Raw genomic sequence first — 21,845 nt, 5'->3', positions numbered from 1 at the left:
CCGAATGAGGAGCACAATGAGGTGGGGACCACAGCCCCCACCAAGGCAGGCAGTGTTGTTTAGCTGCAGTACTTTAAGCCACTGATAAATTTGAACCAAATTAGGGCCAAATGGCACCAAGTGGTCTTTTTTATTTTTAAGTAAAAAATAATTCACATTATCTTATGGTATATCCCAGTTTTTTATTTTTGATAACTAATTTTTTTTAATGCTTTCCTCATCAAAATTAACAGATTTGTGGGCCCTTGGGGCTGACAGTTGTTTTTCTTAAAAATACTGACAGGTAGTTTTTTTTTTTACATAAATGCTACATTATTATCTTAAGCACTTGAAATCTAAAATGAAGACATTACTGAAAACAAACTTTTCAATTAAATTGAGAAAGTAAACTGTTCCAGAGCAATAAGGATGCTGTATATGACATCCAGCTTATGTCTCAAAGAATGACGTTTATTCTTCCTGAATTTACTTGATAACTGAAATGCAGATTAAGTATATCTTACTGATGGGTTAATCATTACCTGTTCCTTTCTTGCAGGTGTAGGTGAGATGGTAATTGCAGGGAACGTCATTCCACTGGCCATTCTCATGCCATATAATCACAACACAATCTTCTCCAGTAGAAAAGAAGCTGTCTGGTTGGTTCGGCCTCCAGTTCTCATATTGCTGTAAAAATGCAGGGAAAGATAACTGTTGAAGCATACTATAAAAGCGATGGCTCCATCACAGCACAATTGAATTAGAATGGGCTCAGCAATTCCTGTTGAACAATTTAGCTCAAATAATTTTGGTGGTAAAGATTTTTACACTTTGAGTGGAAAATATGTGTTATCTCCAAATCTCTCTTCAAGAAATATGCATATTTTTTCCTTTGACAATGAGATATATCTAAGGAACTTGGTGCTATTAATAGTGCTTCCCAGTGGTGCTAGTGGTAAAGAACTCTGCTGCCAATATAGGAGACAAGAGATGCAGGTTCAATCCCTGGGTCAAGAAGATCCCCTGGAAGAGGGCATAGCAACCCACTCCAGTATTCTTGCCTGGAGGATCCCACGGACAGAGGAGCCTGGCGGGCTACTGTCCGCAGTGTTGCAAAGAGTCGGACACAACTGAAATGACTTAGTGTGCACGTGTGTGTCCTAGATTTCTAAATATGAAATCAATGCTCATTTTAAGAATTTTACCCATGGCATTATTGTTAACTGTAACAACATTAATGGCAGTGCAACAACTAGAGACAAAAATCATAAACTCGGCACTCTGATCTACATGTTTCCTTCCAGACTCTATGTGTACATATACTGTTATGTAGTTGTGATTATAGTGTGATAAAAGGTTCAGTCCTTCATTTATATTTTTATCACTATAAAGTAGCTTTCTTTGTCTTATTGAATTAAATTGTTTTATCCAAATTCTTTGATATATTGATATATATGTAAATTGCTATATTTGTTCTTTATTTATCTAATATACCTATGCCCATCATTTTACACTCAACTTCCCTGAGTAATTCTGCTTTAGATATGATTCTCATGTACACCATACAGTTGTGTTTGCTTTATGATCCGATCTGCAAGTTTCTTTAATAGGAATATTTATCACATTTGTGTATATTGATATACAAGATAATGCTTTTAAAATACATCTTACTAAAAATGTTTTTTAAATGAATGTTCAGATAATTAAAAAGAATTTTATTGATCTGATGTTTTTCTACTGGTTGCCTTTATATCTTTAGATAATTCCTATTGATTCTCTGGTTTGAGCAATGACATGTAACCAGAAATATCTTTTGCCTTCCATTAGTTTCACTTTTCACTTTCATGCATTGGAGAAAGAAATGGCAACCCACTCCGGTATTCTTGCCTGGAGAATCCCAGGGACGGGGAGCCTGTTGGGCTGCCGTCTATGGGGTCACACAGAGTCGGACTCGACTGAAGCGACTTAGCAGCAGCAGCAGCGATACTGGAACATGGAACAACAGATCGGTTCCAAATTGGGAAAGGAGTACTTCAAGGCTATATATTGTCACCCTGCTTATTTAACTTATATGCAGAGTGCATCATGAGAAATGCCAGACTGGATGAAGGACAAGGTGGAATCAAGATTGATGGGAAAAAAATCAATAACCTTAGATATGCAGATGACACCACTCTTTTGGCAGAAAGTGAAGAAGAACTAAAGAGCCTCTTGATGAAAGTGAAAGAGGAGAGTGAAAAAGTTTGGGGCTAGTGCACTGGGACGACCCAGAGGGATGGTATGAGAAGGGAGGAGGGAGGAGGGTTCAGGATGGGGAGCACATGTATGTGCTGTGATGGATTCATTTTGATATTTGGCAAAACTAATACAATTATGTAAAGTTTAAAAAAAAAAAAAGTTGGCTTAAAGCTGAACGTTCAAAAAACTAAGATCATGGCACCCGGTCCCATCACTTCATGGCAAATAGATGGGAAAACAGTGGAAACAGTGACAGACTTTACTTTTGGGGGCTCCAAAATCACTGCAAATGGTGACTGCAGCCATGAAATTAAAAGATGCTTGCTCCTTGGAAGAGAAGCTATGACCAACCTAGACAGCATAGAGATTACTTTGCCAACAAAGGTCAGTCTAGTCAAAGCTATGGTTTTTCCAGTAGTCACGAATGGATGTAAGAATTGGACTAAAAGAAAACTGAGCGCCAAAGAATTGATACTTTCGAACTGTGGTGTTGGAGGAGATTCCTGAGAGTCCCTTGGAACACGAGGAGATCAAACCAGTCAATCCTAAAGGAAATCAGTCCTGAATATTCATTAGAAGGACTGGTGCTGAAGCTGAAACTCCAGTACTTTGGCCACCCAATGTGAAGACCTGACTCATTGGAAAAGACCTTGATGCTGGGAAAGATTGAAGACAGGAGGAGAAGGGGATGACAGAGGATGAGATTAATGAATGGCAACCTGTCCAGTTGGTGATGGACAGGGAAGCCTAGCATGCTGCAGACCATGGGGTCGCAAAGGGTCAAACACGACTGACTAAACTGAACTGAACAGTGATATTTGCCTTTTATTTTAGCACCAATAATAGATGAAACCCTATTCTAGGTACTTCGTATGCATTATCTCTTACAATGATCCAGCAAGACTGGGAATAACTTGGACCTTAGAAATGTTAAACACCCAGAATTTTTTGGTTTACATTCAATTTTTTGTCACCTTAAAATGTAGCCTCCATATCAAGCAACAATTACATGAAAAACATAGTCCTTATGCCTATTCAAAAGTAACAAACTTTAGTGAGATGAAAATAATATTGCACTATAAATAAGAAAGCAGTTTCCCAGCTGCCAGACTCTTAACTAGAATGTGATACAGGACAAGTTTGTTCAGGTCTGTCTGACTCGACTTGGGTACTGCTTTCCCAATATACTTTGCTTACTGTCAGCTTTTACATCACATCTAATGTTGACCAGACTGGTGGAGACACATTTCCTTCATCTGAAAGGAATATAGATTCAGATTTATGGGACAATGGCAAATATGACATCTCTCTGGGCATACAGATTTATTAATCTTTTCTTGAATTAAATTTAAAATTAATTTCTAGTGGTAAAATCCGCCTACCAATGCAGGAGATGTAAAAGACACAGGTTTGATCCCTGGGTTGGGACGATCCCCTGGAGAAAGGCATGGCAACTCACTCCAGTATTCTTGCCTGGAGAATCCCGTGGACAGAGGAGCCTGGCAGACTCCAGTCCACTGGGTTGCAAAAAGTCAGACATGACTGAAGTGACTTAGCATGCATGCACCTTGAATTAAATTTATTAAGTTTGTGTGTAGAAAACAAACTTATGGTTACCAAGGGGAGAAGAAAGGAGGGAGAGAGAAATTGAGAGGTTGGGATTGATATATATATATATAAAATAGATAACTATACATGAAATAGATACTATACATAAAATAGATAACTAATAAGAACCTACTGTACAGCACAGGGAACTCTACTCAATACTCTGTAATGACCTCTGTGGGTAAACAATCTTAAAAAGAGCGTGTGTGTGTGTGCGTGTGTGTGTGTATATATATATATATATATATCTGATTCACTTTGCTGTATAGCAGAAACTAACAACATTGTAAATCAACTATACTCCAATAAAAATTTTAAAAAAGGGGGAAAAATAAGTCTGTGGTTGCAACAATGAATTAGATTCTATTTGAAAAAAGAGAAGAAAGAACTGAATATGACTGAAGGCAATTGTTCCCAATTCAGAGCATGCCAAGAGCTGTTATTTCCAAAAGCTATTTTTATGTTTTAAAAAAATGTATAGTAAATTTACTAGAAAATGGTTCGAATTTTCCTTTATCCTCAGGAAAAAAAAATGTGGTTTTTAAAACTTTATAGTGAAACAACCTAGATCTTTGAAAAATAACTTGTGAGATGAAGACCTTAAGTTTGAAAGGTAGACGATTAAGAAATCTTCTACTTTTCTTTCAATCTCTTTGCTTAACTTTGCTTTGAAATACACATCAATCATGTGAAAATTAAAATAGGAGACAAGAGACCTCTGCTATGTAAAAAAGCGTCTCTGAAAAGTGATACAACTGCAAAGAATTAAGGGGAGGTTAGTAAAGATTTTTTTCCCCCCAAAACACAGAATTAAGGATGTTTTTATTTCTACTGTGGAAATCCAGAAATTACATGGATTTAAATCCATTCTCTTAGCCTGGAGGGTACCACCGAGTTACCCACTAGGTGACCCTTGGAAAGACGCTTAGAGGAACATACACACCAAGCCACTCTGCCTGGCAGGTTTTCCTGCAACAAGGAACTGACGTTTGATCTGACCTGGGTTTCTAATTATTTCTTTATTTTTCTTTCCTTATTATCTCTTACCCTCTGTGTTTTTTTTTTTTTTTTTTTTTTTTTTGCTATCTTCCTTTATTAGATAATGGAAAAGGAAATGGAGCAACATTGCAGATAGAAATGTCACATTTGTCCTGCTGCTGTATAACTAAACTGTCTTTAATAGATGAATTAAAGCAGGATAAAATAAAAAATTAATAAGTAAAAGAATAAGAATCCCCTAAAACTAATAAAGATCTACATTTAATACTTTTATGGTGAAAGATTCCAGAGTTCCTCATATACTTAACTTGGAGCTCAATATTTTCTAGTTTACTTTCTAACTAACCGTTTCCAGGAAACCAGTGAATGTCCTCAAAGGTGGAAAATTTTCCAGTATCCCAACACATGTGTACACTGTGCAATGCTCCCCTCTCCTTGTCCCTCCCGTACTGTTCGTCTCCCTTCTTTGCTCTATTTTTCCTCATAACACTGATTACCTTCTAATATCCTATACATCTTATTTACTTATTGCATTTTTTTCTCCTTAGCAGAGTGTAAGCTCATTAAGGACAGGAGTTTGGGTTTCTTTTGTTTACTCCTGTATCCTCAGTGCCTGTATCCTCAGGAGCTATGGCTGGCCCCTGATTGAAGATGTTGCTTCCCCCTGGTAAACTGTAAGCAAAACAATCACAAAGTCAGCAGAGTTAAATAACCGTTCTGGGAAACGGTGGGCAATGCACACCAAGAGTCTTAAAAAGTTCTCAACACTGGACCTCGTAATTCTACTTCTAAAGGGTTATCCTAAAAAATAACCAGAGGTGTGAACATTTTATCTAAAATATTACTTACACTAGTAGTAAGTGGGAAAAATATATAGAGCAAACATATATTTAGTAAATCTTGGGTACAGCCAGACAAATGGGATATTATATAAGCATTAAATATCTTGTTATTGAGGACTATACAGGAAGATGGAAGATACTAAAAGAAGTGTTAAGTTAAAAATCAAAGTACTAAAAATATACAATGATCCAAATTTTACACATACTCTCAGATGTAGCTGTTTGTATGCGTGCATATAAAGGATCAAAGAAAAATATGTGATCAAATGTCATATATATAGTTTATACCCAGTGCTATGAGATTAAGGTAATATTTTATTCTACATATTCTTACAGGTTTGACAACTTGCCTTGAGTAAGTATGAATTACTTCTGTAATTAGTAAAAATGAACAGTATAAAATGATCTATGCAGTGATCAGAAAGAACTTACCAATTTCTCAGCTAGCCCTTTTTTAATCTAACCTCAAGAAATATCATTTCAAGTCATCCAAGTCCCTTAACTGCCGTGTATTTTGCAGCTGACATTTCCTCCTGATCTGAACAATAACCATCTCATTTTCACACTGAAATGAGATTCTGATTCCATGCCACCAAAGTAATTCTCAGGCCTTAAGCTGCCCAGACTCAGACCTCTGGTAAAAGATTTAATTGTTTTGGGTGGGAATTGCATTTGGCTCACAACAGTGATTTAAAACCCGTGTTCTGTGTTGTTGCTTGGCAGAACTGTGGCTTAATGGTGCAGGACCAAATTTTAAGTCTGTGGTTTTTACAAGAATGTCTGATAGCCACAGGCATGTCACACTATTACCTCATATCTGATTGCTCCATTGTGCACATTTATTTTGGCTTGGATGCTTTGATTTTGCTCCATGTTACTGCCAAACTGACTTAGCAAAGGAAACTGCAGTTTTCTGAACAACTTTCTTTGTATCCTTCTGAATTCTTTATAGCCTTATTTAATATCATTTATAGGACAAAAGAGTAGAAAAAATAAATCATTGATTTTAGGTTTAATAACGTATTTTTTTTTTCCACTAAAGCTAAATGTGAGGAAATCGGTTCTGAGTTATAAGAATGTAACTGAGCCTTGTTCATATAGACCGTGACTCATACATACAGAAGTGTAGACTCTTGGATCAAGCAGAGAAAAATTCTCTACTTTCACCTGGATTATCTTCTCCTCACTGGGATTATAAGCCAACATTCTGGGTGATCCAGCCCAGATTGACCCTCTTCTAGGATTGGATGGACAAACTAAGAATTATCCCAAAAGACCAGCATGGTTTGGGGAGAATTCATCTTAACATTGCAAACAGAAATAAATGCTGACCAGAGACTGCTTCTGTCTCAGACACTCATGTTCACCATTGTAAACCTTGAACTCTTTTTCTTTCCCATAGAGACCAGAATTAGATCAATACCGTGTCTGAAAAGAAGCCCCTACATTACTTTGCATTTTTATTCTCTTCTGAGGGCAGAGGAAATTATGACATAAAAGTCACACAGCTGATGGCAAGCCAGATCAGATGTAAACTTTTCTACATGTTCTGTAATAGACTTGCATTTTATCAGATCAGATCAGATCAGATCAGTCGCTCAGTTGTGTCCGACTCTTTGCGACCCCATGAATCGCAGCACGCCAGGCCTCCCTGTCCATCACCAACTCCCAGAGTTCACTGAGACTCACGTCCATCGAGTCAGTGATGCCATCCAGCCATCTCATCCTCTGTTGTCCCCTTCTCCTCCTGCCCCCAATCCCTCCCAGCATCAGAGTCTTTTCCAATGAGTCAATTCTTTGCATGAGGTGGCCAAAGTACTGGAGTTTCAGCTTTAGCATCATTCCTTCCAAAGAAATCCCAGGCCTGATCTCCTTCAGAATGGATCTCCTTGCAGTTCAAGGGACTCTCAAGAGTCTTCTCCAACACCACAGATCAAAAGCATCAGTTCTTTGGTGCTCAGCCTTCTTCACAGTCCAACTCTCACATCCATACATGACCACAGGAAAAACCATAGCCTTGACTAGACGAACCTTTGTTGGCAAAGTAATGTCTCTGCTTTTGAATATGCTATCTAGGTTGGTCATAACTTTCCTTCCAAGGAGTAAGCGTCTTTTAATTTCATGGCTGCAGTCACCATCTGCAGTGATTTTGGAGCCCAGAAAAATAAAGTCTGACACTGTTTCCACTGTTTCCCCATCTATTTCCCATGAAGTGATGGGACCGGATGCCATGATCTTCGTTTTCTGAATGTTGAGCTTTAAGCCAACTTTTTCACTCTCCACTTTCACTTTCATCAAGAGGCTTTTGAGTTCCTCTTCACTTTCTGCCATAAGGGTGGTGTCATCTGCATATCTGAGGTTATTGATATTTCTCCCGGCAATCTTGATTCCAGCTTGTGTTTCTTCCAGTCCAGCGTTTCTCATGATGTACTCTGCATAGAAGTTAAATAAGCAGGGTGACAATATACAGCCTTGACGTCCTCCTTTTCCTATTTGGAACCAGTCTGTTGTTCCATGTCCAGTTCTAACTGTTGCTTCCTGACCTGCATACAGATTTCTCAAGAGGCAGGTCAGGTGGTCTGGTATTCCCATCTCTTGAAGAATTTTCCACAGTTTATTGTGATCCACACAGTCAAAGGCTTTGGCATAGTCAATAAAGCAGAAATAGATGTTTTTCTGGAATTCTCTTGCTTTTTCCATGATAAAGCGGATGTTGGCAATTTGATCTCTGGTTCCTCTGTCTTTTCTAAAACCAGCTTGAACATCTGGAAGTTCACAGTTCACATATTGCTGAAGCCTGGCTTGGAGAATTTTGAGCATTACTTTCCTAGCGTGTGAGATGAGTGCAATTGTGCAGTAGTTTGAGCATTCTTTGGCATTGCCTTTCTTTGGGATTGGAATGAAAACTGACCTTTTCCAGTTCTGTGGCCACTGCTGAGTTTTCCAAATTTGCTAGCATATTGAGTGCAGCACTTTCACAGCATCATCTTTCAGGATTTGGAATAGCTCAACTGGAATTCCATCACCTCCACTAGCTTTGTTCGTAGTGATGCTTTCTAAGGCCCACTTGACTTCACATTCCAGGATGTCTGGCTCTAGGTCAGTGATCACACCACCATGATTATCTGGGTCGTGAAGATCTTTTTTGTACAGTTCTGCTGTGTATTCTTGCCATCTCTTCTTAATATCTTCTGCTTCTGTTAGGTCCATACCATTATTTAAACCTTGTATGAGCTGCTTAATGCTCTATACTGTATGAAAAAGTTACTTTAGAGTCCCAATTAAATGATCACCTCTACATATCTGTACAAAAAGAAAATGTGCCCCCAAAGACAACCATTTCAATTAAATTTAATTTATTAACTTTTCAGTTACTGTTTTCTCTTTCTTTCCCCCCCAATCAGATTCAAGCAAGGTAGCTGCCAAAAACATACACTGATTCTAAAAATCCTGGCCAAAATCCAACAGTCACATACCATTCTATCAACTGAATGTCTCCACAACCAGAGAATTCATTCTGAATCAATCCTAATATTGATTGAAGTTATTCACCAGAATCTATCAAATTTTACAAATGCTTAGATTATTTTTTTCCAAATAACCTGTATCTTACTGTCAAAATTTTATTCCTGTCTTAAATGAACATAAAAGCAGAGAATTACCCTGCAGGTCTCCTGGAGCACATGGAACTCCCCTGCCTGCAAACATTCTCCACCCTTGGAGAGTGAATTCAGTTCCATGGATCTAAGAAGAACTTGACTTAGTTCTCTCAAGCAGAGTGGCTGAAGAGTTATTCTCTCCTCCCCAGCTCTTTGAAAGTTTCCATCTTGATTCAATCAACATATTGGAAGGGAAAATGTATGTACTGTGTTTTGGGATGGGGGTAGAGTCTCTGCTTTTGAAAGTTACCAGAAACCTACTAAACTCAGTCAGGGTTTACATCCTTTCAAGGTGACTCTGACTATTTAGTGTCTTGGAGTCCGAACTGTCATTCAAAGATACCAGCGGACTTTTATCTTTAAAATACACACCACCATGATCAATGGTCCTGAAATCTCAGCAGATAACTAGCATCACGAGCATGAACAAAATAAACTGAGGATAAAACTGTAATGTAAGTAATTGACTTTTTTCTTAAGTAAAGATAGATCACTGTCTTTTTTCTAAGGTTAAAAAGCATAATTCATAGACTCACAGACACAGAAGGGAAACTTATGGCTACTCAAGGGGAAAGGTAGAGAGGAATAAATTAGGACTTTAGGATTAAAAGATATACACTACTATAACTAAAATAGATAAACAGCAAGAAAGACCTACTGTATAGCACAGGGAACTACATTCAATATCTTATAAGAACCTACAATGGAAAAGAATACATGCACACATACATGTAACTGAATTACTTTGCTACACACCTGAAACTAACACAACATTGTATATCCACTATACTTCAATTTTTCCAAAAGCATTATTTCATTAATAGACAAGGTTTAGAAATAAATCAGGTATTTTGCTTTGCTTTACAGCAGGAGTTAGCTTGGTTCAGCTTTGAGCACTGCTTTCTGTTCAAGAAAAGAAACATACCATCCAGTATTAGTTACTTCTGTGATAGTCACGTCCCAGCTGGTCCTTTATGTGACACAGATATAAACAGATCAATTTATGAGGAAATAGGCAAGCAGCTGGCTGGTGAAAAGAAAAGGCTGGATCAAGGAAGGTTCTTGAAATGTGGAATGACTTACTCTCCTCACATGCTGCTACTGCTAAGTCACTTCAGTCGTGTCCGACTCTGTGTGACCCCATAGACGGCAGCCCACCAGGCTCCGCCATCCCTGGGATTCTCCAGGCAGGAACACTGGAGTGGGTTGCCATTTCCTTCTCCAATGCATGAAAGTGAAAAGTGAAAGTGAAGTCGCTCAGTTGTGTCTGACTCTTAGCGACCCCATGGACTGCAGCCTACCAGGCTCCTCCATCCATGGGATTTTCCAGGCAAGAGTACTGGAGTGGGGTGCCACTGCCTTCTCCGCATCCTCACATGCATGCAACATTCCAATATAATCTTTGTTTTTAGCCTACCAGGCTCTTCTGTCCATGGAATTCTCCAGGCAAGAATACTGGTGTCGGTTGCCATTTCCTTCTCTAGTGGATCTTCCCAGCCCAAGGATTGAACCCAGATCTCCTGCACTGCAGGCAGATTCTTTACTGTCTAAGCCACTAGAGAAGACTTTGTCTAGGAAATCTTTTGTCTTTAAAGGATAAAGCCAATTCAAAAATCAAACCCCTGAAGATAACAAGGTCATGCTTCAGCCTCTAGTAGAGAAAGAATTCCTGGAACATGAAAGAGCTTTGTTTTTAAATTCCTTTATCCGCATCTTAAAGCTAAGACATTTTCAAAGCAATGGACCTTATCAAAACTTGGTTGATAACTAGCCCTTCTCCATAATATTTGACCCATTTCAAATTCTTTGCATTGAGATTTTATGATTTCTTTATTTGGTCAAATAACTACAAAGAATAATCGATGGAAACAAATTAGTTCTGCTAAAGAATCACTCTGTTTAAAATCTTTTGGTTTCTTTTCTTCTCTAATGAAATAAAAAAAAAATATTTTCACACACTAAATGAAATTAAAGTTCATCTTTCTGTGACACAAATTTGACACTTACTACCATCACACACACACACACACACATTCACCCCTACAAGTACAGTATTTCTTGGCCTCAGGGAAGGCAGCATCTAGGCTAGACCTTTGGGAGTGCCCCTGTTCACGCAGACCTGTGCTGTGGATAGGTTCCCACCATGAAGATGATAGAGAAATTCCAAAATGGTTAAATGACTACCAGAATCAACAGCAGCAGACTCCTTGAGATGGGAAAACAGAGCTGTCCTTTAGACAAACTTGTTAGCTAACTAAACAATCTTTACACACTAGTCCCTGGGTAGAGTTTGAATTTGTGCTTGAGCAAAAAGTACAAACTGTTTCATGTCATGGATCTTGAGGCTCTCTCATATCATCAGTTCAGTTCAGTCACTCAGTCGTGTCCTACTCTTCATGACCCCATGGACTGCAACACTCCAGGCCTCCCTGTTCATCACTGACTCCCAGAGTTTACTCAAACTCATGCCCATTGAGTCAGTGATGCCACCCAACCATCTCATCCTCTGTCGTCCCCTTCTCCTCCTGCCTTCAATCTTTCCCAGCATCACGGTATTTTCAAATGAGCCAGTTCTTCACAGCAGATGGCCAAAGTATTGGAGTTTCAGCTTCAGCATCAGTCCTTCTAATGAACAGTCAGGACTGATTTCCTTTAGGATGGACTGGTTGGATCTCCTTGCTGTCCAAGGGACTCTCAAGAGTCTTCTCCAACACCACAGTTCAAAAGCATCAATTCTTTGGCGCTCAGTTTTCCTCATAATCTAACTTTCACATCCATACATGACTACTGGAAAACCATAGCTTTGACTAGACATGCCTTTGTTGGCAAAGTAATGTCTCTGCTTTTTAATATGCTGCCTAGGTTGTTCATTACTTTTCTTTCAAGGAGTAAGCCTCTTTCAATTTCATGGCTGTAGTCACCATCTGCAGTGATTTTGGAGCCCAAGATCTCCCACGTATATCTGAACTGCAAATCTTGAATCTGTATCTGCCAAGGGCCTCCTCTGTCACTGACCTTGGACCTACACACATATTTTTCTACAGTTTTTCCGCTTCACTTGAGTTAGATTGAATCTTTTGTTCTTTAAAATTCACTGGAATTTAGATTATCTTAATGGCTTTGTGTTTTAGAACTACTTTGGGTTTTGCCAAGTATGTTTAAACAATTAATCACATACATTCCATTGATAAAAACCACTCTTGACATTTGTCCAGTAAAGTCATTCTATGATATAATATATTATTGTAATTGTTGGAAGAATTTATTAAGGCTTCAAGTTATAATTTGGAGTTTTTTTTTTTTTTTTTCCATGAACAATCCAGTCTCTACTTTCTACCTAGTCTCCCTTTCCCCAAACACTGCTGATTTAATTCACTGTAAAAAAATTTTCATAATAAAACCAAAAATATCCTCTAGGTTCACACGCCAAGCGAACCAGCCAAGGAAAACTTTCCTCTGTTATTACTGTGCATAAAGTGAAGATACGGGAAAGATTGGTCCTAATATTTGCCTCAGTTGCTAGGATTTTACTAAGCATGTGACTTCATGTGTTAGCTTCAACTGTATTTGAAAAATCATCTCATATCACATGTAACTTTCAAGTTCACAATATAATGCAATTCATACTAGAATTTTAAAACCTAAAGCTATAGGGACTTAACTCACAGAGAATATTACTCCTGCAGGAATTTAAGTGCAGTTCTGGGAATGCGAAGTTTTGACATGCAAAATACTATCTGGCCACTAGGTGGTGATATCCATCCATCACTATATTTGAATTACCAACTAATTCACAGTTAAAGTAGAATCCCCCCCAAACTACGATTATTTACTCTATATGGAAAAAAAAAAAAAAAGATTAAAATTATCTGTGTTATGTCCTCTCAGTTTTGTGAGGAAAAGTAAGAAGAGAACACTTTTCTAAAAAATAGATCTCAATTAAACAGTAAGTACCAATCCCATTACATTCTATTTGGCTACAGGCCAGTGTAGCTATAATCTAAACTTTCTACTTGACAAAAATATTCAACTACAATAGTTTATTTTTACTATTTGGGCTTTTTAAATTATCAGATAACTTACATCAATGGTGAAACTGCATCAGAAACAAGCCAAATCTATAATAGCCACCTAAAATCCTTAGAACGGGGCAGATAAAAATAAGCACCTATACAGGAGAGTGAAAAGGTTGGCTTAAAACTCAACATTCAGAAAACTAAGATCATGGCATCTGGTTCCATCACTCCATGGCAAATAGATGAAGAAAAGGTAAAAATGGTGACAGATTTTATTTTCTTGGCTCCAAAATCACTGCAGACCATGACCGCAGCCACAAAATTAAAAGACGATTGCTCCTTGGCAGAAAGGCTATGACAAACCTACACAGCATATTAAAAAGCAGAGACATCACTTTGCCAACAAAGGTCTGGATGGTCAAAGCTATGGTTTTTCCAGCAGTCACGTATGGATGTGAGAGTTGGACCATAAAGAAAGCTGAGCACTGCAGAACTGATGCTTTTAATGTAGTGCTGGAGAAGATTCTTGAGAGTCCCTTGGACTGCAAGATCAAACCACTCAATCCTAAAGGAAATCAGTCCGAATATTCATTGGAGGGACTGATGCTGAAGCTGAAGCTCTAATACTGTAGACACCTGATGTGAAAAGCTGACTCATTCGAAAAGACCATGTGCTGGGAAAGAATGAGGGCAAGAGGAGAAAAGGAGACAGAGGATGAGATGGTTGGATGGCATCACCAGCTCAATGGACATGGGTTTGAGTAACCTCCAAGAGATAGTGAAGGACAGGGAAGCCTGGCCTGCTGTAGTCCATGGAGCAGGGATATGACTTAGCTATTGAACAATATGCACACAAGTTAATGTCTTCGTGTGATTTAGTTTGTTTTTCATTAAAAACTTATGTAGATTAGTTATAAAAACATGACACTTGTACTAAAAGCTGACTTCTCTGTGTTCAAACTCTTTTTATCACCTGGAACCGGTAGGGCCACTGCTGCTCTTCCCATGGCCAAATGCAGATGATGCCAGGATGCCAGGGGTAAGCAGATAACCACCCAAGGATACAAGGATAAAAGCAAACTCCAAAGAGAAAACAGTGACCCTAGAGGATTGCTTACCCTTTTGAAACATATGCTGATAAGAAACCACCTTTGCACTAAATGAAGGACTCAGATAAACCACTCTGGGTTTACCTCCGCCCCCAACTCTCCGCCTTTCAGAACACAGGTCAAATGGTTATCTGCCAGGAGCTTAGGAGGACTACTTATTAGAGAAATCAAAACATTTGGTAACTTTAAAATGCCTCTCTCCCCTAGATGGCTCTGGTCACAATAGGCATTTGTTTGCAGTCTGCGGCATGGGGGGAAGGGGGGCGGTTGTATTTAATTTTGTTTTATTTAAATTGCCGGGTCACATGACCTCACTTCGAGGTAGAGATACACCCTCTTCTGATCCTGGTACTTGCTTCAGGTTACTCTGGTCTCGGTCCTTGTTTATTTATGTTTTAAAGGAGGTTATGGTTTTGCCGTTGTCTTTTAGTCTAACAACCAAAAGGAAAAGAGCAGCTTTGTTTTAAAGGAGAAAGAGACGTTTGTTTTGGTGTCCCTGCCCTAGGCTGGCAGCCTGGAGTCGGATCCTGCAAACATGAATACATCGAAGGGAAGAAAAACTAACTTGGGCTCTCCTGATAGTTGTTAAAGTGGCAATATGCCCATTATTTTCCTAGCTGGCAAGTCTCTGTGCGGGAGAGATGATCTGCCAGCTTTGGAGCACAGCACTAATCTTGTGTAATAGCGTGAGCTCACTGCCCTACAAAGTAGTAATTATCAACAGCAGTTTCCAAAGGATGTGAGTTCCTCCCACTGTGAGAGCACTTGGGAGATGGGGCCCCAGGCGCAGCCCCACAAGCCACTTGCGTTAATCCCCACCATGAATGATGCCAGTGGGTTCCTTCGCCCCAAGTTTGTTTGTACAGGTCTTCAGTCAGGAAGTGCTAACGATCCAAATGCAACGTGAAACTGCCAAATCCATTCAACATTTTCTTGGCCTTTTCCTTGGTTATGCATTGCCTTAAACTAATTAGCAATTAAATTTAAATAACCGTGTGTGATTTTCAAGTTTCACAGAGCACTGTTGGAAAAGCCTCTGGGAGAAGGAACTACTGCATTGATCAATTCTTTTTTTAAGGGGAATTTTGTCAACTATGAAGTGATTTTCTGGTGGAGGGTAAATATGGTTCTTCCAGCTGTTTGCTGTCACGAACCAGCTGACTCAAGGAAGGGAAAGGAGGAGGTGAGGGTTTTGTGTTCTACAACTACTCTATTGCTCGATCTATCTCACGTGTAGAATCAGAAGAATCAATTCTTGTTTCAAATCAAACTGAACTGCAACACAAGTAAAAATTTTCACCAAGAGTTTAGTGGTCTTTTGGACAAGAAACTGAAAATTCTTCTACTCATGGGCAATGTGTGAAAGGAAGAGGAAACAGCCTACGTTTCCTTGGCTTTTAGGGTAATGTGATGAAGTCTGTGAGATTTAACATAATTAAATTAATGTTGATATGCAGTGTGACTTGCTCATAGGGAAGTGGCATTTGACTTGGAGCTGAAGCCACAGCACAGCCAACACACATCCATCTGCAAACATTTGACAGGAAGTCTTCTAAGATTTTCAGGTAGAAAAAGTAAAACTGAAAGTTTTGGCTTGGGGGTTTTGTTTTGCATCATTGTTTTCTGCCAAATCATTCTCAATCCCTTCAAACCTACAAACCTACAAACAAACTTGGAAGACACGGTTAGTTAATTCTCTTGATTCTCTTTTCAATGTCCAAGACATCTGGGAGAGGGAGGAGGATACGAACCTTTGTGTTTATAAAAGGGTAATAACGGTACATTCCTGCAGAAAAAAAAAAAAATAATGGTTTATGGCCTGCAATTTGTTACTCTTTTTCTCTGTCCCTTTTAAGTGTCTCTTCCTGGATTAAAGGCCATTTCTTTATTGTTTCTACCTTTTTAAAAGCTGTGTTTTTTTTTCTCACCATACTTTGCATGACAGACTGAGGTGTTTATTCATGAAAGAAGAAAAAGGGACTCTGGATTTAAAGTCAAATCCACAACCGATTTGGCTATCTTTCTGCATCAACTCTGCATCATGACCAGGAGGGCAAGTGAGTATTCCAAATTCTAGGAGGGCCAGTTTGCCAATGATCAACCATGTTTAAAAAAAAAAAAAAATTGCAAAATTCCGATATCTTCCAGAATATTATTCCCATAGCATTTTTTTAAGCACAAAAAGGATATCAATAAGCGCTTCATAATCTATCTCATAACATAAAGGCACAAGATTAATTAGCTAGAGCTAGGAAATAAGACAGCTATGGATTTGTGAATTACTAACTTGTTTGAGAACTTTCTGACTAGAGCCAGACAAGTGCAGAGAAAAGGAAGTCTGTTGTCTCCAAACACGACCCTGGAGAGTGAGAAGGAGGCCGTGACTACTTCCTAGGAAGCTGACAAGCTACCAGTCTTTCACAGAGTGACACTGAGTGCTGATAAAACAGAGATGACAGGGGAAAAGTATAAAAGAGATGTAGAAAGTGCTCTTTTTAATGTATAAGGATAAAGCCAAGGGTTTTTCCCTTACAAATCAGACTTTCCTAAAGCTCCTCAACATTTTTTTAAAGGGAACTGGATTGTCAGTTCTATTCAATCCTCAACCTCTGGACATCGAAGGTGACATTTTCCTTTGAAGTAATCGCATCTGATCCACTGAAGCATCTGAGCCCCAGTGGTGAGGGGGCAGTTTTGAGCTGCTGTAGGAACTGACTAAAAAGAAGACTGAAAGGAGCAATACAGACCTCAGGAGAATCCTATGAGAATTCTCTGAGAGTTTTATTCCTGGGTGGTTAGAGAGAGGAGGGGGTAAGAGAGTAAAAGCTTTAAGTCTCTGAGGCCCACGGGTTGATTTTAAACTGGGGAGTTGTGTTATAAAAAAAACGGTGTGACGAAGGCACTTAACAGTTTCCAGCATCTTCCTAACTTTGCTGTCCATGGACACACTATAATCTGTAGTTGAAAAGCAAGTCATGAAATGATTTTGCCAGGATGCATGTAGGTGGAGAAACATAAGTGACTCCAGAGTGCTCCCTGAGGTCTGGCTCCCTCTGTGCTTGAAAGGACGGACTCAGATAGTGGATGGATAAAGGAAGCCCTGTCCAACTTAGCAACCACGTCATCCTCGGGGAAGCAACCCATAAGAAATGAAACAAGCTGAAAACATTCAGGAGTGGGATTCCTTTTGCTTGTTTCACTACATTTTGGATTTGGATAATAAGGTTTTTAAAAGTCTGAGTAATTGTCAGTTTCCCAAAACTTCATGGAAAATCGGCCCTGATATAACTCAAACTTTTGAAAAGTTTGCTTTCCATTTTTTCTTCCCAAGGCTTATATGTATTCTTGGGACAACCATGGACAAAATTGTCATCATTTCCAGGAGGAACATCTGTTTTCCTTTGAGTTAATAACTTTCGTAAGATGCATTATGCTCAGCGACATACTTCTGATTCACAGAAACATTTTTTTTTCTTTTCGTCATGTTTGAAATACCACCTATTTTATGGTTTAATTTTTTTCATACTGATACAACTTTAAATAAAACAATTTAGATAAACAAGAATTGTCATGGGGAGATTCAGCCAAAAGACTTGATGAGTCTTTTCAGTATTCAAAAGATAACACAGTGAGTTGGTTGAGTAATGTATGGATACTGATTATTATTCAAATATCTGTTTTTGTCAACCACTCTGCTAGGTGCCAAGAAAATAGGGATGAAAGTTAATCCCCGCCCCAGAAAGCTCTGTGTCAGGAAATTAACACCACAGGGTTCAGTGGTAGGATGGGAAGAGCGCACAAAGGTTTCTGCAACACAGAGGAAGAGTCCTTCGTCACATCCAGCTAGGAGGGTTTCCTGGAAGAAGGTGACTCTTAGCTAAGCAAGGTATTCAAACATTTATCAAGTGAATTTAGGGCAAGAGGTGAGAGCATTTTGAGACTGAGGGCACGTGAATGTAAAGACCCGCAGGAGTGAGATGTCATGGCTTATTCCTGAAACTGTGGGTATTTTGAGATAAGACAGCCTAGGAAGTGGCAGATGGAGTAAGTGGGCGTGATATGCGTCACAAATAATTACAAAATTTTATCCTGAAGGCAAGAGGAAGACATTTGCAGAATTTTAAAGGGAGTAACAATAGTTCAGAGCAAGGGAAGAGGAAGGTCATAGGCAGTGGAAAACAAGATCTGGGGGAGAAACACTTCAGACTAGTCATTCATTTAACAATAGGTTAAAGAAAAAACTTAAAAGTCAGCTAACAGTATAGAAGCTAGATAAGCAATGTTTGTTTAAGTTCGCCAGCTTTAATGTGTATTTAACTTGAATGGTTTAACTTAGTGTCTTTGAAGACATTACTTGGGTGACAAGGAAAGTAATTCATTATGGAAGTTATTTGTCAGGCTTTCTAACAAGCACTTGAGGCATTTTGCTGTGAGAAATCAATAGTCAAGTTAAAGAATGACTGGTGAGTAGAAAACCAAAGGACAAACTGAAATGTGACTGCTGAGTAGGAAAGCAAGTGACAAAATAAAAACTGTGTTAAGAGAAAATAGCCTTCATAGAAATCAGAAAGGTGAGGCTAGAACAAATACTGTTCATGAGTACAATTTTGTGAAATTTATTGGATAAATACTCCAAATAAATAACAAAAAATATTTTAAAGATTCAACAAAGGCAAGAATTTGTCATTGTAGCAACATCCTATTATACAAACCAATAATGTGGAATGAAGCCATCAGAATATGAAGAATAAGGGCAAAGTAAATAACTTGGCCAAATAACACTATTAATTTAGTATAAGCGTATAACCTGAATTAATCCAGCTATAAAGCATAATCACATTAAATACGATACACTGCAAGTTTTTTGGAAGCAAAGTTTAATGATTTCAAGAAAAGAAATGATTGAAATTGAGACCTAGTATCAGCTTGTTTGTTTTAACTGTAAGACTGAATGACACAAGATAATATACGGTAAATATCAAAGGTTCTTTTTGTTTTAATACTGCTCTACCTCCCAAGAAGGATAAGCTCTAATAAACCTTTCAAACAAAAAATGGGAGTGGGGGGAGAGAGGAGAAATCTCTCTAAAATATAAACAAAGTCCTTGAAATTACACACAGTCAAGTTAACACCATTCCCAAGTGTAAGCAGATACTGCTTTTCCCAAGGAAGAGTTTACTATTAGGGATATTTTCAAAAGCAGGACACTTGGCGTAAACAGCGAAACAAAGGGGAACTATTTTATTCCAAGGCCTGAGCACACATGGAACCTGTTAAGGGGATGGTGGCTGCAGAAAGAACTACAAACGAATTTAAGAAACACCTAGGCTGCCTCGGAAAGGAAGGATGGAGGCAAGGGTGTTTGAAAAGCAGAAAGTGGGCCAGAGATCAGTCGAATAGGAGGGAGACAGACTGTTGGGCAGATGGCCTCTTCTGTTCCAAAATGTTCAAAGTTAAGGACACTCCTTAGCACACTTTTATTTTACACAAAGAGTGAATTAAGAAGAAACCGGGGGTCTGTCAGAGTTTTTCCTAGATTTACTTGTGGCATTTCTTTGATAAACTTCACCTTGTTTATGACATTCATTTGCTGCCTTCTTCAAATTGAGCCCCATTTACTTGGTGCTCTCTCCAAAACCCTTGGGTTTGCATTAGAAAATGTGAATTAATTAAGGGAAAGTTTCTTGTTTATGGGGTATAGTTATCTATCTTAGGTCACGTTACCTTCATCTGAAAATATCAGAGTGAGTGAAAGTTGCTCAGTCTTGTCCGACTGTTTGCGACCCCATGTACTATACAGTCCATGGAATTCTCCAGGCCAGAATACTGGAGTGGGTACCGTTCCCTTCTCCAAGGGATCTTTCCAACCCAGGGATGAACCCGGTCTCCTGCACTGCAGGCGAATTCTTTACCAGCTGAGCTACCAGGGAAACCCAGAAAATATCAGAGGAAGACCATTATTTCTCCTTTGAAAAAGTGCAATACTCACTTATTTACCAAGTTTAGGACCAGTCTAAATTATGGAAATGGTAAGTAAGTTATTATTTCACGTGTGTTTCACAGTATAGTCCATTAAAACTTAAAGGACACAGATTAAAAAAAATCATCGAATTCAGCTGGCTTGCTTCAGAAGAGTGGAATAATGACACCTGATGAATCAAGCATATCTGAATGGCACCTGACAGGCAAGATAAATTCCCTAAGATTTTTTTCAGACCTCCATCTGCCAGCTATAAACCAATATTCAAGCTCACTAACCAAACTCAGAGGGAGTATAGAGCCTTATTCTACACACCTTCAGAAAGAAAATGCAGACAAGAGAACCACATCTTTGAAGAGCTCAATTGCTCATGGAGAGACCAGAAAAAACATTTCATTTCAGTTCAGTTCACTGTGTCGTGTCCGACTCTGTGACCCCATGAATCGTAGCACGCCAGGCCTCCCTGTTCATCACCAGCTCCCGGAGTTCACCCAAACCCACGTCCATCGAGTAGGTGATGCCATCCAGCCATCTCATCCTCTGTCGTTCCCTTCTCCTCCTGCCCTCAATCCCTCCCAACATCAGGGTCTTTTACAGCGAGTCAACTTTTCACATGAGGTGGCCAAAGTATTGGAGTTTCACCTTTGAAGACTCTTCAGAGTCCCTTGGACTGCAAGGAGATCCAACCAGTCCATTCTGAAGGAGATCAGTCCTGGGATTTCTTTGGAAGGAATGATGCTAAAGCTGAAACTCCAGTACTTTGGCCACCTCATGTGAAGAGTTGACTCATTGGAAAAGACTCTGCTGCTGGGAGGGATTGGGGGCAGGAGGAGAAGGGGACGACAGAGGATGAGATGGCTGGATGGCATCACTGACTCGATGGACGTGAGTCTCAGTGAACTCCGGGAGTTGGTGATGGACAGGGAGGCCTGGCGTGCTGCGATTCGTGGGGTCACAAAGAGTCGGACATGACTGAGCGACTGGTCTGATCTGATCATTCCTTCCAATGAACACCCAGGACTGATCTCCTTTAGAATGGACTGGTTGGATCTCCTTGCAGTCCAAGGGACTCTCAAGAGTTCTCCAATACCACAGTTCAAAAGCATCAATTCTTTAGCACTCAGCTTTCTTCACAGTCCAACTCTCACATCCATACATGACCGCTGGAAAAACCATAGCCTTGACTAGACGGACCTTTGTTGGCAAAGTAACGTCTCTGCTTTTGAATATGCTATCTAGGTTGGTCATAACTTTCCTTTCACGGAGTAAGCGTCTTTTAATTTCATGGGTGCAATCACCATCTGCAGTGATTTTGGAGCCCCCAAAAATAAAGTCTGACACTGTTTCCACTGTTTGGCCATCTATTTGCCATGAAGTGATGGGACCAGACGGCATGATCTTGGTTTTCTGAATGT

At 39.2% G+C, this 21,845-nt stretch overlaps 1 protein-coding gene across 4 annotated transcripts in view; it reads right to left on the bottom strand.

Annotated features, from left to right (window-relative positions):
• VCAN (versican) overlaps positions 1 to 21,845 on the bottom strand; it is a 120,295-nt gene that overhangs the window by 6,840 nt on the left and 91,610 nt on the right. For all 4 annotated transcript variants that reach the window (XM_086412877.1, XM_086412879.1, XM_086412878.1 and 1 more), the window contains one exon: positions 522 to 666. In XM_086412877.1, the coding sequence (XP_086269003.1) occupies positions 522 to 666 (145 nt within the window). The remainder of the gene's footprint in view (positions 1 to 521; positions 667 to 21,845) is intronic.

Source organism: Bos grunniens, chromosome 7 (genome assembly GCF_055505025.1).
Source record: "Bos grunniens cultivar Pamir isolate PY7600 chromosome 7, Bosgru_T2T1.0, whole genome shotgun sequence".
Classification (NCBI taxonomy): domain Eukaryota; kingdom Metazoa; phylum Chordata; class Mammalia; order Artiodactyla; family Bovidae; genus Bos; species Bos grunniens.
This window is presented reverse-complemented; position numbering and strand designations above follow the sequence as displayed.